General features: G+C 35.8%; 1 protein-coding gene across 1 annotated transcript in view; it reads left to right on the plus strand.

Moving 5' to 3' along the window:
• Positions 1–15,086, plus strand: part of COL6A5 (collagen type VI alpha 5 chain) — a 107,150-nt gene that overhangs the window by 68,742 nt on the left and 23,322 nt on the right. The window contains exons 33-37 of the mRNA XM_065876871.1: positions 1,467–1,560; positions 2,107–2,760; positions 5,683–5,760; positions 8,462–8,474; positions 11,477–11,685. Of these exons, the coding sequence (XP_065732943.1) occupies positions 1,467–1,560; positions 2,107–2,760; positions 5,683–5,760; positions 8,462–8,474; positions 11,477–11,685 (1,048 nt within the window). The remainder of the gene's footprint in view (positions 1–1,466; positions 1,561–2,106; positions 2,761–5,682; positions 5,761–8,461; positions 8,475–11,476; positions 11,686–15,086) is intronic.

Below are 15,086 nucleotides of genomic sequence, written 5' to 3' on the forward strand. Positions count from 1 at the left end.
CTAGAGAGTAGGAATGTAGTAGCTACTTTCTAACTATAAGGCTGGAATGATAATAAATATTACCAAATGCTCAGTCAGCACTTTACAGAAAAACAGAGGGGGTGGTTTTTCTACCTTTTAATTTCACAAGGGAGAAAGAACAAAAGCATGAGCATCTCTGTTGATTGAGAGATCCCCTCATCACCTGGGAATTGTAGATTTCTATTATTGTAATTAAATTGTCTGTATTGCATGGTGCCTCATACAGAGTAAATGCCCAATATATAGTTATTGAGTCTGAATGAATGAATGCTATATATTGCCCATTTCAGTGAGTATCAAAGCAAAATATAATCAAGAAACAGACAAAATCAGGCAGTGTACTACCAAGAATTTTGAATAGACTTAGTGTCCTCTGTCTACATACTTTTGGAATAGAACTTTTAAAAATTGAAGTATAGTTGATTTACATGCTGTGTTAATTTCTGCTGTACAGAACGTGATTCAGTTATATATATATGTATACACACACACACACACACATATATATATATAGGCATACATATACATTCTCTTTTATATACTTTTCCATTATGGTTTACCACAGGATATTGAATATGGTTCCCTTTGCTATACAGTAGGACCTTGTTGTTTATCCATTCTACATATAATAGTTTACACCTTCTAATCCCAAATTCCCAATCCATCCCTCCCCTCCCACCCCCTTGGCAATCACAAGTCTGTTCTCTATGTCTGGGAGTCTATTTCTGTTTTGTAGATATGTTCATTTGTGTCATATTTTAGATTCCACTAGTGATGTCACATGGTATCTGTCTTTCTCTTTCTGACTTCACTTAGTATGATAATCTCTAGGCCCATCCATGTTGCTGCAAATGGCATTATTTCACTTATTTTATGGCTGAGTAATATGGAATAAACTTTTGATTGGAATTTGTGATTGGAGAAATCCACTTGACATCTGAAAGATATGCCTTCTTCTAGATAGTGTGATTGGTTGGAAATAGTTGGAATCACTACTTAAAGAGGCTAAAGGAAACTTGTGAATGTAAAATTTCTGCAAGACCCAACCCCAGAAACTGATGTATAGTATATAAACAGCTGGTGCATAATCAGAAGTGTGTGAAAATTCAGTGCAGAATTGCAGGTTTGGAGATAAGAATGAGATATTAATATCTACCCCAGTGGGTGAATCTTGTGGTTAACTTGTGGCAGTTTCCTCATCATAAAATTGGGTTGCTCATACCTGTTCTATATGCTTCCTTGGGTTATGTTTAGGATCAAGGGGGGATAGTGTGTGTGTGTGTGTGTGTATGCATAAAGATGCACTGAATAGAGCAATGGGCTACAATGCAAGGTGATGGTCATTAGTTAGGTGTTTTTCAAACTCTTAAAGTGTGTGTACAGTGTATTGCTGATGATGACTAAAGAAAATGAGCAAGTAAGCATATACTTCTTTTTCAATGCAGTTTGACAACACGGGAACATTTCAGGTGCTTCCTGTTCCTCCAAATGGGGAATATGAACCATTAGAAAGACTTCGGCACTGTATTCTTTGCTATGGTAAGACTAATGAGAAGAATTTATTGTGCTGAAACACTTAAATGCCTTCTGGGTGAGTTATTAAATCTACCTTTATCAAAGAATTATATTTTTGATTGTAGATTCTAAGTTTTCCAATCCTTCAACACCAAATGTCAGAGTTTCAATCTCTGTAATGTTTGAAGTTTCCATAGAATGTGAAAATCGGTTTAGAAGATTATCCCAATTGATTCGGCTTTTCCTGGGGACAATTTGATAGTTTGTATCAAAAGCTTCTAAAATATTTAAAATATTTTCTAAAAGAGTTTGGACATGTCTTATAGACTTTAAGTATACATCTTACTTACATCTGCTTTCAACAAAGACATTCCCAAATTGTCTGCTAGTGGCCACAGAAATTATGGGGACGTTGAAAATTCCTTATTAATTTAAATGATGTGAGATTGAAGAGGTATTGATCAGATGATTAATTTTTGGTAATCAGTCCCTTATTCACTTGAAGATCTCAAACAACAGTGTCTTCTTGTGCCAACATTGAACCAATGATAAGTCTCTATGTGTTTTCAGATAAATGTTTTCCAAATACTTGCAAGAAAGAGATTTTCTTACCTGAAAATTCATACATGGATGTCGCCTTCCTCTTAGACAATTCTAGGAATATAACAAGTGATGAGTTTAAGGATGTCAAAGCCTTGGTGAGCTCAATACTTGACAACTTTGATATTGCCTCAGACCCTGTAACCTCAGACTCTGGTGATAGGATTGCCTTGTTGAGCTACTCTCCTTGGGATGGGAGGAAGAAGGATGCGGTAAAAACAGAGTTTGAGTTTACAACTTATGACAATCAAGCTCTAATGAAGAGGCACATTCAGACTTACCTCCAACAGCTAAATGGAGAATCCACCATTGGCCGTGCCCTACTGTGGACTGTGGAGTATCTCTTCCCAGGAACACCCAAACTGAGAAAACATAGAGTCATCTTTGTAGTCTCTGCTGGAAGAAATCATGAGAAAAAGGAATTCTTAAAGAAGATGGCTCTGAGGGCCAAGTGTCAAGGCTATGGCATATTTGTGATTTCTCTGGGCTCTACACATAAGGAGGACATGGAGGAGCTAGCCAGCCACCCACTTGATCACCATCTGATACAGCTTGGGAGAATTCATAAACCAAACCTGGATTACGTTGTGAAGTTTTTAAAGCCATTTGTGTACTCAGTTAGACGTAAGTCACTATTTTATTTTCTCTTTGTTTTAATAAATTAGTGTTTGTTAGTAGTATTGATAACCTAACATACCTCTGTATCTATAGCTAACCAAAATATGTGAATTAGATGGTGAAAAGGGGACAGGAATAGGACACATCTTGGTTATACCCTGTTTATGCTTTGGTCATAATGCGGTGAGACTTTTTTCATGATATAATGTCTCTTAGCCAAAATCTCAGCACTAGAAGGAACAGAGTGACTGGAGATCTCCTGAACTTCACTTGCTCAATGTAAAGAAGTTCTAGCAGCTCTTAGGTGGTCTCCAGGTTGAGCATTTAAATAAAAGTTTTCCCTGCTACACCTGGTTTATTTCCAACCTTGGAGTACCCTGGAGATCTGTGTGAGAGTGCTGCTCCCAAAGAGTCTGAGCATACAGACCACACAGGAATCTTGTTAAAATGGAGGTTCTGATTCAGTATGTGTAGGATGGAGCCTAATATTCTGCATTTCTAACAGGTTCTTCAGTGATGTCAATGCTTTTGGTCACAGATCACACTTTGAGTAGAAAGGTTCTAGGCCAATGGACTACAAATTGTTACCCATTGGACCATGTTAGTCCATAAACTATGAGTAAAGAAAGAAACTGAGAATAAGCATCTAGAAACTTTTAAAGCAATGTGACATTGCCACATTATACAAGTGTATAAACAGTGGACATTGTCTCATTGAACAAGATATAAACCAAAAGTATCAGTCTGCAAAAGGCTAGAAATAAAAATACCTTGCCCTTCACCACAAGTGGTGTGAGAAATGCTCTTTCTATAGAGGTGGTTAACTGGAGATGATTTTGCCCCCCAGATGACATTTGGAAATGTCTGGAGACAATTTTGGTTGTCAGAACTAAGAGAGAGGATACTACTGGTATTTAGTGGGTAGAGACCAAGGATGCTGCTAAATATCCTACAATGCACAGGGCGCCCCCCACAGCAAAGAACAATCCAGCCCAAAATGTCAATAGCATTGAGGTTGAGAAATCCTGCTCTAGAGGATCCCATGGAATCAGAGCTGAACCTTTTCTTTCTGGGAATCTGACAAGTGTAGAGTTAGGTTCTGTTGGAACCAATCCCACCACCGTAGGTATCTTCCACCCTAGGAAGACTCCACCAAGGAATCTTCAATACCACCATAGTGACAACGTCTGGGAAGTTCACTCTTCCAAGTTCACTTGGAAGTTCACTCTTCATTGCAGAAGGAGCTTCCCCTTTCTCCTGTGACTTATATTCAACTGAAGAATCCAGTAATTACCCCTTTGGGAACATCATGTTATTTCTTTAACTCTAAATGCCTTCCATTGTATAATGCACCATTGTATTATGAAAAATGAAAGAAAAAGTGCTTCCAGTTAAATGTTGATACTGACATCCCTGTTAGAGTTTTTTTTATTTTATAGTCTTCAAAAGAGTTCTTTTAGAGAGACTATGATATGTCACTCTTGTGCTTACATAAAAAGGGAATATATGTGAAATAGACTTGGTTAAGGCATTCCTAAAACTTCTTCTAGTCAAAATTTGACTTTTGTGAGCTCTTTCTTGACTCAGAGTCATTGATACCCATCTTTTCCCATGCAATATTTTTCTTTATACCATCAAGATCGATGACGGATTTTTTAAGAAAATCTTTTCTTAATTTAATTTTTGTTGGTGTATAGTTGATTTAAAATGCCGTGCCAGCTCCTGCTGCACAGCAAAGTGAATCAGCCATACATATAATAAATCCACTCTTTTTAAGATTCTTTTCCCATACAGGTCATCAGAGAGTATTGAGAAGAGTTCCCTGTGCTATACAGTAGGTCCTTATTAGTTATCCATTTTATGTACAGTAGTGTGTATATGTCAATGCACCCCAATGAAGCAGTACTTTAAAAAGACTCTATGAAATAACACAAAACTGGTCTTGCTAGGCTCTTAAATTAGGCTTTGCAATTATTAGAGCTAGCTTACTTTTGATTTCCATCTGAGCAATGTTGTTAAGCACATCCAATTCACTGTCTTCCCATAACCACTTGGTTTGTAGAGGTTAAAAGTCTCCTTTACTAATACTTCTGGAAATTTCTTCTAAACTGCTGACCCCAATTCTACAAGTTTTGGTGCTAGCACGTTTGTTGTTCCCACATGTACAGGCGATAACAATGGCATCACTATTCCTTCCTCACCAATAGCAACTGTCAACTGCAATTGATTAGAAGACATAGTCTCATTTCAGAGAAATAGAAAAAAATGCTCATCTTAGAACAAGAGAAATATGATTATTATAAAACCATAAACATTCTGTGAGATATTTTCACAGAGTCTTCGATCATTCAATGGTCAAAGATTTCCTTTCACTAAAACCTATTTATTTTCCTGAATGAGGGGAAAATTATATATTTCTCAGTATTCCACAGTTTATAGAACAACAATAGAAAGAGGTAAAGGAACATATTATTTAGGTCAGTTAGCTAAAATCTTTCCTGTGATTATTTTCCTCCTAGGAAATCAGTGTTAATTGGTGCAGAAGCACAGAAATAGCATGATGTAATAAAATATTACTTTTTCTATTAGCATAAGTCTGAGTGAAAAAGTATTATAGGATCAGAATAAAATTATGTTAGCCTGAACATATGGAAATCGTGTCTCTGCATCACAATTAACCCTTAAATGAACAATTTGAGGAGGTCTGTTTCCATGACCCCAGTAATTTTTTGGCTGCAAAATGTTCTAAAATCAAATTCTGAATGCTATTTCTAGTTGCTACTATTTTCTGTTCTCACCCAAGCCAAATTGTGCTGAAATACTTTAGTGACATTTATTGCTTCAAGAAGATTCCTGTTGGAGTTCTCTTTCCCTAGCAAATACAATTTCTAGTTTAAAAATATAACTATAATTTTCCTCTCTCAATAGGAGGATTCAATCAGTACCCACCACTGATGCTTGAGAACATCTGCAGACTCATCAATTCAAAGGAAGAGGATAATCAAAGTATCAATCTCCTGTGAGTTAGAAAGCTCTGATATTTACAAGTGACTATGGATTGACTGAGGGGTGTGTAACTGCCTGATGGCAGATAAGGTCCCTGAAGGAAAGGCTCTTCATGTATTCCATTTTCTGTAGCAGAAGTTGCACAAAAGCATGCTTTCAGGATTGTTTTTATAACATCCTCATGAGCTTATTACAATTTTGCTTTAAAATTCATGGTTTTCTCAGAAATTTCCATATTGAAATTTACCCCAGAATTCAGTCTCAACCCACCTCAACCTTACTTCTCATCTCTCCCCATCATAAGCTCTGAGTTCCGGCCACACTGGACTCTTGTCTGCCTTGTGTGATCAGAGGTCCAGGAGTTCACCCTCCTGGACCTCTTGTCCCACTGCCTGGGATCCTGTTTCTTCCAGTGAAATCTTACCCATCCTTCATGGCCCTGATTAAAGCTGTTTCCTCTTCAAAGCCCATCTTTACACTCAGTCAAAATCCACAGTTTTTCCTTTTTAAATAACTTTTTACACCTCTGCTGAGGCACTTATTACAGTTTATCCCAATGTCTTGTCTTACTGAAGTATGGGGTTCCATGTGATTCATTGTTTCATTCCCAAAACAGCATGAAAGACCCCACAATATCGTTGCACATGTAAATAAATTTCTTTAAAATTTTATCTTGAGTGAAAATATAAATAATTAATCTGAATGGACTTGAACCTCAAACAGAACGAGAATGGCCCATTTGGTTGCTCTGTGCTTTTCTCTCTATTTCACCAAGCTTGGATCCCTGACTACAGCCTGTGAAAGCCCAGAGTTAGCCCATAATGGCCCTGTCCCGTCAGATTGCAATTAAGCAAAGAGCTTCTCAAAATAGATGCGGTCTTTCCCATAAATCCCATATATCCAAAATGGCAAGATGAAGTGTTCCTCAGAATTCATGCAAATACATGTTCCTCTCATGTCAGCTTTCATTTATACTTAGTAGTTTAACAAGGAAGCATCCAGCAGCTCACACCTTCTGAAGGACAATATGGCACTGATGTCCTGTGAAGCAGTGTTTCCCAACATGGAATAAACAATACTCTTATTTAAAGGAAAATTGATTCTTACAGGACTACATTTTAATATAATATTTTAACATGTACAAACACAAATCTAGCTGCAAATACCATATGTGTATAGTTCCTATGCAACTATCAAACAAAAATAAATTCGTACATCAAACCCAAGGAAACTCAGTAAGGCACAAATTTAAAACAGTAACTTAATGTATTAGATGATTCTGCTTTGCCAAGATAGAATTCCTAAAAACTAAAAAAAGAAATTTTATAGCCAAGCATGTAAACAACCTAAATGTCCATCAACAGATGAATGGTACTCAGCCATAAAAAATGAAATAATGCCATTTGCAGCAACATGGATGGACCTAGAGATTATCATACTAAGTGAAGTAAGTCAGACAGAGAAAGACAAATATCATATGATATCACTTATATGTGTAATCTAAAAAAATGATACAAATGAACTTATTTACAAAAGAGAAATAGACTCACAGACTTAGAAAATAAACTTACAGTTACCAAAGGGGAAAGGTTCAGGGGAGGGGGATAAATTAGGAGTTTGGGATTAACATATACATACTACTATATATAAAATAGGTAAACTACAAGGACTACACAGAGGACTATATTCAATATCTTGTAATAACCTATAGCGGAAAAGAATCTGAAAAATATACATATATATGTGTATATATACACATATATATGTATATATATATACACATAAATATGTATGTATAAATGGATCGCTTTACTGTATACCTGAAGCTAACAGAACATTGTAAATTAACTATGCTTCAATAAAAATTTTTTTAATAATATGGTGCATATTGGTAAAATGTGTAAAACATGATGCATGCTGCAGAGTCACCTCTGCTCTCAGCTTGCCCACTCAGTTCTGTGAGTGCTTGATTCCCCAGCACTTGTTCACCTGCACTATTGCAAAACAATCATTCCCACTCTAGTCATTGTATCATTTGGCTTTCGCTTGGTGTGAATGTATTGTTGATAATATTATGTCTGACTTTATTTCCTTTCCTCATTAATTCTCAACAGTTAAAGTAGTACCGCCAGGTGCCAAACAACAGTATCAATGCAAACATAAACATGGACTTGAAATTGCATAAAGGTGGATTAATAGAATAAGAATAAACTTATATTGAATATGTTTTTTACCATCACCTAAATAAAAACACAATATTTTCAAACTATCATTCTTACTCCAAAGAATACAAATGTAGACACCATTTCAGGAAGCATGGTGTCAATGAGATATATTTTATATAGTTTTATTCTTCTCAGAGAAGTTGATGGTAGATTAAATGACTATTTTCTACATTTTCTGTGGAGATTGATATCAAACTGAGACATTATTTGCTTGTCCCAAGTAACCTATGAGTTTCTTGTCATTTATCTAAAACTCTGTGACAAATCAGACTTGATTTATTCCAAAGTAGTGTTTCATAGGCTATAAGCAGATGGCAAGAAAGGGAAGGATAAATGGGAATTTACACAAATGTATCAGTATATGCTTTTTTTAAAAAATGAAGTATAGTTGATTTACAATATTATATGAGTTTCAGGAGTACAGCAGAATGATTCAGTACTTTTATAGATTATACTCAATTAAAAGTTATTACAAGATAATGGCTATAAGTCCCTGTGCTATACAAAATATCCTTGTTGCTTATCTATTTTATACACAGTAGTTTATATTTCTTAATCCCTTACCCTTAACCTGCTCCTCCTCCCGCACCCTCTCCCCTCTGGTAACCACTAGTCTGTTCTCTGTATCTGTGAGTCTGTTTCTGTTTTGCTATATACATTCATTTGTATTATTTTTTAGATTCCACATATAAGTGATATCATACAGTATTTGTCTTTCTCTCTCTGACTTACTTAACTAAGTGTAATATTCTCTAGGTCCATCCATGTTGCTGCAAATGGCAATAATTCATTCTTTTTTATGGCTGAGTAATATTCTATTGTATATATACCACATCTTCTTAAGCCAGTCATCTGTTCATGGACACTTGGGTTGCTTCCATGTATTGGCTATTGTAAATAGTGCTGCTATGAACATTGGGGTTCATATATTTTTTCAAATTAGTGTTTGTGTTTCTTCGGATGTATGCCCAGGATGCGAATTGCTGGATCATATTGTAGCTCTATTTTTAGTTTTTAAAGGAACATCCATAGTGTTTTCCATAATCGCTGCACCAATTTACATTCGTGCCAACAGTGTACAGGGTTCCCTTTTCTCCACATCCTCACCAACATTTGTTATTTGTAGACTTTTTGATGATAGCCATTCTGACAGGTGTGAGGAGCTATCTCATTGTGGTTTTGGTTTGTATTTCTCTGATAATTAGCAATGCTGAGCATCTTTCCGTGTGCCTGCTGGCCATTTGTATGTCTTCTTTGGAGAACTTTCTATTTAGCTCTTTTGCCCATTTTTTAATTGGTTTTTTTTATATTGAGCTGTATGAGCTATTTATCTCTTTTGAATATTAACCCCTTATCAGTCATATCATTTGCAAATATTTTCTCCCACACCATAGGTTGTCTTTTAGTTTTTTCAATTGTTTCCTTTGCTGTGCAAAAGCTTTTAAGTTTAATAGGTCCCATTTCTTTATTTTTACTTTTATTTCTTTCGCTTTAGGAGGCAGAGACAAAAAAAATATTGCTTGCGATTTATGTCAGAGAATGTTTTGCCTATATTCTCTTGTAGGAATTTTGTGGCTTCTGGTCTTACATTTAGGTCTTTAATCTATTTTGAGTTTATTTGTGTATATGGTGTGAGAAAGTGTTCTAATTTCATTGTTTTACATGTAGCTGTCCAGTTTTCCCAGCACCACTTATTGGAGAGACTGTCTTTTCTCCATTCCATATTCTTGCCTCTTTTGTCATAGCTAGATTAAGTGACCATAAGTGTGTGGGCTTATTTCTGGGCTCTCTATTCTGTTCCATTGATCTCTGTATCTGTTTTTGTGCCAGTACCTTGCTGTTTTGATTACTGTAGCTCTGTAGTATAGTCTGAAGTCTGGGAGGATGGTATCTCCAGCTTTGTTCTTTTTTTCAACCTTGCTTTGGCAATTCAGCGTCTTTTGTGGTTTCATATGAACCTTAGGATTATTTGTTCTAGTTCTGTGAAAAATTTCATGGGTATTTTGTTAGGAATTGCATTAAATCTCCTTTGGGTAGTATGGTCATTTTAGCAATATTAATTCTTTCAATCTAAGGGCACAGGATATCTTTCTATTTCTTTGTATCATCTTTAATTTCCTTTATCAATGTTTTATTGTTTTCAGAGTATGGGTCTTTTACCTCCTTGGTATTTTATTCTTTTCGAAGTGATTTGTTTTTTAATAAATTTATTTATTTATTTACTTTTGGCTGTGTTGGGTCTTCATTTCTGTTTGAGGGCTTTCTCTAGTTGCAGCAAGCAGGGGCCACTCTTTATCGCGGTGGGTGGGCCTCTCACTGTTGTGGCCTCTCTTGTTGCGGAGCACAGGTTCCAGACGCGCAGGCTCAGTAGTTGTGGCTCATGGACCCAGTTGCTCCATGGCATGTGAGATCTTCCCAGACCAGGGCTCGAACCCAATATCCCCTGCATTGGCAGGCAGATTCTCAACCACTGCGCCACCAGGGAAGCCCACGAAGAGATTTTAAATGGGATTGGTTTTTCACTCTCTCTTTCTGATAGTTCATTATTAGTGTAGAGAAAAACAACAGATTTCTGTATATTAATCTTGTGTCCTGTGACTTTGCTTAATTCATTTATTGGTTCTAATAGTTTTTGGGTAGAGACTTTAGGGTATCTATATAAAGTATCATGACATCTGCAAATAGGGACAGTTTTATTTCTTCCCTTCCAATTTGAATGCCTTTTATTTCTTTTTCTTATCTGATTTCTGTGGCTAGGACTTCCAAAACTGTTAAATAGAAGTGGTTAAATAGCCTTATCTTGTCCCTAAATTTAGAGGAAAACCTTTCAGCTTTCCACCACTGCATATGTTAGCTGTGGATTTGCCATAAATTGTCTTTAATTATGTTGAGATATGTTCCTTCTGTACCCACTTTGATGAGAGTTTTTATCATGAATGGAGGTTGAATTTTGTCAAATGCTTTTTCTGCATCTATTGAGATGATCATGTAATTTTTGTCCTTCCTTTTGTTAATGTGGCATATCACACTGATTGATTTGTGTATGTTGAACCATTCTTGTGTCCCTGGAATAAATCCAACTTGACACAGTGTATGATCTTCTTATATACTGTTGGATTCATTTTGCTAATATTTTGTTGAGGATTTTTGCATCTGTACTCATCTAAGATATTGACATGTAATTTTCTTTCTTTGTAGTGTCTTTGTCTGGTTTTGGTTTCAGGGTACTGGTGGCCTTGTAGAATGAATTTGGGAGTGTTCCATCCTCTTGAACTTTTTGGAATAGTTTGAGAAGGATAGGTATTAGTTCTTCTTTACATGTTTAGTAAAATTCTCCTGTAGTATAATAAATTATTTGATTGAAATAAATTTTTATCACCCAATTGTCTTTCTTCTAAGAAATAATTAACTATATTAAATTTTTGTGATATTTTAGTTGTATTTCCCAAAGTTATATAGGTTCACCTAAAACTTTCCCTTTTATCTTCTAGATTTACCCCTGAGCCAGAAGAGATTTCTTCAGGAGAGAACAGCTTCATTGGCCAGGAATTGAGTGTGGGCAGAGATTCATCTTTTGTGTTGGAAGACAGTGGAAGTGACCGTCTGGCTTACATTCCAAGCCAAATGTTTATGCCACAGAAATTAACAACTAAATATGAAAAAGATCAGGATTCTGAAGAAATTGCAAGTCTCACTGCTGGTAAGGAAATGAAAAGTTATAGCGGTGATTTAAAAATAACTGGATCCTCATCTTTTAATTCTAATAGAGAATCAAATAAATAAGGTGGGTATAAAAAGCAACTTTTTTCAAGTTCAAGATGGTGGCTACAACTGCAGCTTTTATTTGATCTGAAGATTTAAATGGTCACAGGTACCACTCTGGAAATCAATGGTAAGCTCTAAGAAATGTCACTGATATGTTCACCAAACTTAAGGTTTCTCTAGAAACCACAATTTAGGTTAGTGTGATGTAGAAGGAGGTACTACAGAGAATAACATAGCAAAGGAGGAACTTTTAAAAGTTGGCCTGACCAGTATCCCAGAACTTGTGATTGCATGAGAAAGTGTAAGGTTTTTTAACTGGAAATAAACTACCCCACTCTATACATTTTAATGGCAAAGCAATCATGCTTTTTGTCAGGATTTAATAGTTTCAAACAAATCAGATCATAGAATTTTGGCTGTATTTTCATTTGAAAGGGTGGGCATTCTAAACAGACTATTCAGCTATTCCATCTATGTATCTAGAGTCTCCCAAAATGCTCATTTGGCCAGAATGCCAGCATTTAAAGCATTATGTCGTAAGTATCATGTGTGATGTTAGAATATGCAAGTTTGAAAGAAAAGGCGGCCAATCTCATAATATTCATTCTTAGTAATTTCCTTGGATAAATAAATGTTCTTTTCCTTGGGTTCAACACTGATGTCCCCGTATTTCCCCCCATTTCTGAAATATACATGTTTGAATTTTGTCTTTAAAGCAGTTAAACTTTCCTTTACAGAAGCTAGACTTGAGAATTAAAGAGTCAATTCATCATTAGTTGAAAAATAAGACTTTTTTTTAGTAAAAAAAAGTAATGAAGTAAACCTGGATGTATGTAGTTCCTTGGCATTAAGGCATTCAAGTGTGTGATTTCTTATTTAAAACAGGTTTTTATCATTATATAGACATAGCTTAAAGAAGAAAATACAAAATTTGTTCTTCTTAATGGATGCAATTAATTTGGAGTATTCATTTTAACGATATGGGAATTACAACAGCCCTCAAGGCATAGGAATTTATTATGGTTTGGTTTTGGAAGAAAAAGAAAAGAAAAAGAGAAGTTATTTTGGCAGAGTTGGAATACCAAATTGTCATTTGTGACAGTATTGTTAGTAGTAAGCATTTTAAAGTCTAATAATTTAGAAGTGTGAAACTTTTCAAGAAAGACTAAATTAATTGGATATTTAAGGGAACAAAGGAGAAACTCATCTTTGCAGCCATCTTTAATGACTGTTGTTCAATAGCAATAGAAATACTTTTCATTTGGTTTTTCAGATGTCTGGATATCAAGATACTCATAACCAGTTTAAGGTTCAGTTTGGCTGCAGAAATAATTGTTGCATGGCTCTATAGGAAAAAAATGTCAATTTGCTGTTACACCCACCACACCCAATTTCTCTTTCAGTGGATTGAAGTGTTGGGAGTTCTGTGGAGGATTATGTTGAGTTGTGATTGCCTGGAAACAGAGTCTCAGATCTAAGGATAATATATATATATTTTTTTATCCTTTACAATAAATCTGAGTCTCAGATCATCAGTGTTGTCTAGGGACTTCATACTATTCCTTTCTTTCTTTTTTTTTCTTTTTAAAATCATTGCTAGCTAGTTGTCAAAAGCCGCTGAGAACTTTCTGTATAATGTGCCATCCTCAAGGAGAGTAAATTGTAGTTCAGATATTTTATCCAGTCGCTAAGAGATGAGCTTTGATACACATTCCAGATGTATTGCACAAATAAAAAGATTGATAACTTCCATAAGAACTTCCACATGCTATGCTTATTATTCATTTATAATGTGATTCTTATGGCCAAGGGCTGATTTTTGTGCCCTTCAATGGAGAGTCCTGGAGAAGTCAAGAATCTTAACCATTTAAGAAATTTTTAGAGTTCCCAGAGTACTGTGGGCTGGCAATGGGTTGTGTATCACTCTCTTTCACAAGAAACACAACCACTATCTCTCTACCTAGGCCTCTCCCTTGCTTCTTCCTCCCTACTCCAGTTTCCAAGTTCATCCTTAATTGCATCACCTTTCCTGGCCCTCTCCACTCCTTACAGCAGCTCAAAGACAATTTGTATCAGGATCACCTGAAGCCCTTCACAAGCATAGATTCCTAAGCCCTTCTCAGTACTACTGCTTCATATTTAGGGGTGTGAGTGGCCAGGAAAAAGCCACAAGCTTTAAAAACACCATAGGTGATTTTTGTAGGTCCTCATTTTTCAGATCCACTATCCCAGTGATTCTCAAAAAGTGTGTCCCTAAACCAGCAGCATCAGCATCACCTGGGAACTCGTTAGAAATGCACTGATCCTGAACCTACTGAAGCAGAAACTGGAGGTGGGGCTCAACCATCTGATTTTTAACAAGCAAAAAATCTGATCCAGGCTGAAGTTTAAGAACTACTGTGCATGCTACCACTTTGGTGTGCTTCCTGATTTGCTCTGTGTTCTCAGCTAAAAGCAATTGAGTAACTAGTATCACAGAAGAATTCCTATTGTCAAAGGGATCCAGGTAAACTGGATTATAATTTTATTTTACTCATCCAAGAACACTGAACATTCATCCACCCATCTATTCATCCAAGATCTATCTAACAAGACATTTTAAGATCCAAATATGTAGGGGTTATCTAGAGATATTATTATGCATTTTGACCACACATCCACAATATAAAAATTCTTTGGAAAATTCAGTTGCTCTTAATTACTCACCAATGGAATACACATAGTTCTTTGGAATTATGTAATAAAAATGGGTGGTTTAATTCTAATTAAATTGCAACTGTTGACCCAATTGTAAGCCTAGCACTTTCGTCAAAGATGCTATGTTAACTAATACTTAAGATACAGTTAGTCTATTGTCAAGATTAAAGCGGGACAGGATAATTTTTAATGAATGTTAAATGCCAACCCAAACTCAGCCTAGGGCACACTCATAGATTTAAACACTCCCTGGCCTTAAGATAATTTCAGCTGATGTTCTTTTCAATGAATTTTGTTAAGAACTAAGAGGCAACACTTCTCTCTTCAAACTAGGCTGGAGTTGTGCTCAAGGGAATTTGCATAGATTTTGTTTTACATTTTAATTTTGATAACTTTGATTGTGATCTACAGTCAGTTTTGTTTGTTTAAGCCAATGTATATTTTGATTTTCAATCAATCATAAGGTATTAGAGCTGGAAAGGTATTTAGTGATTAGCTTTTGCAAATTCACCTGGGATGATTCCACCCTACTCTACCCTAGGAGACATATTGCAATGTCTGGAGACATTTTTAGTTGTCATAACTGGAAGGTACTACTGGCATCTAGAGGCCACAGATGCTGCTAAACATCCTACAGTG

This window comes from Phocoena phocoena, chromosome 4 (genome assembly GCF_963924675.1).
Source record: "Phocoena phocoena chromosome 4, mPhoPho1.1, whole genome shotgun sequence".
In the NCBI taxonomy this organism is placed as follows: Eukaryota; Metazoa; Chordata; class Mammalia; order Artiodactyla; family Phocoenidae; genus Phocoena; species Phocoena phocoena.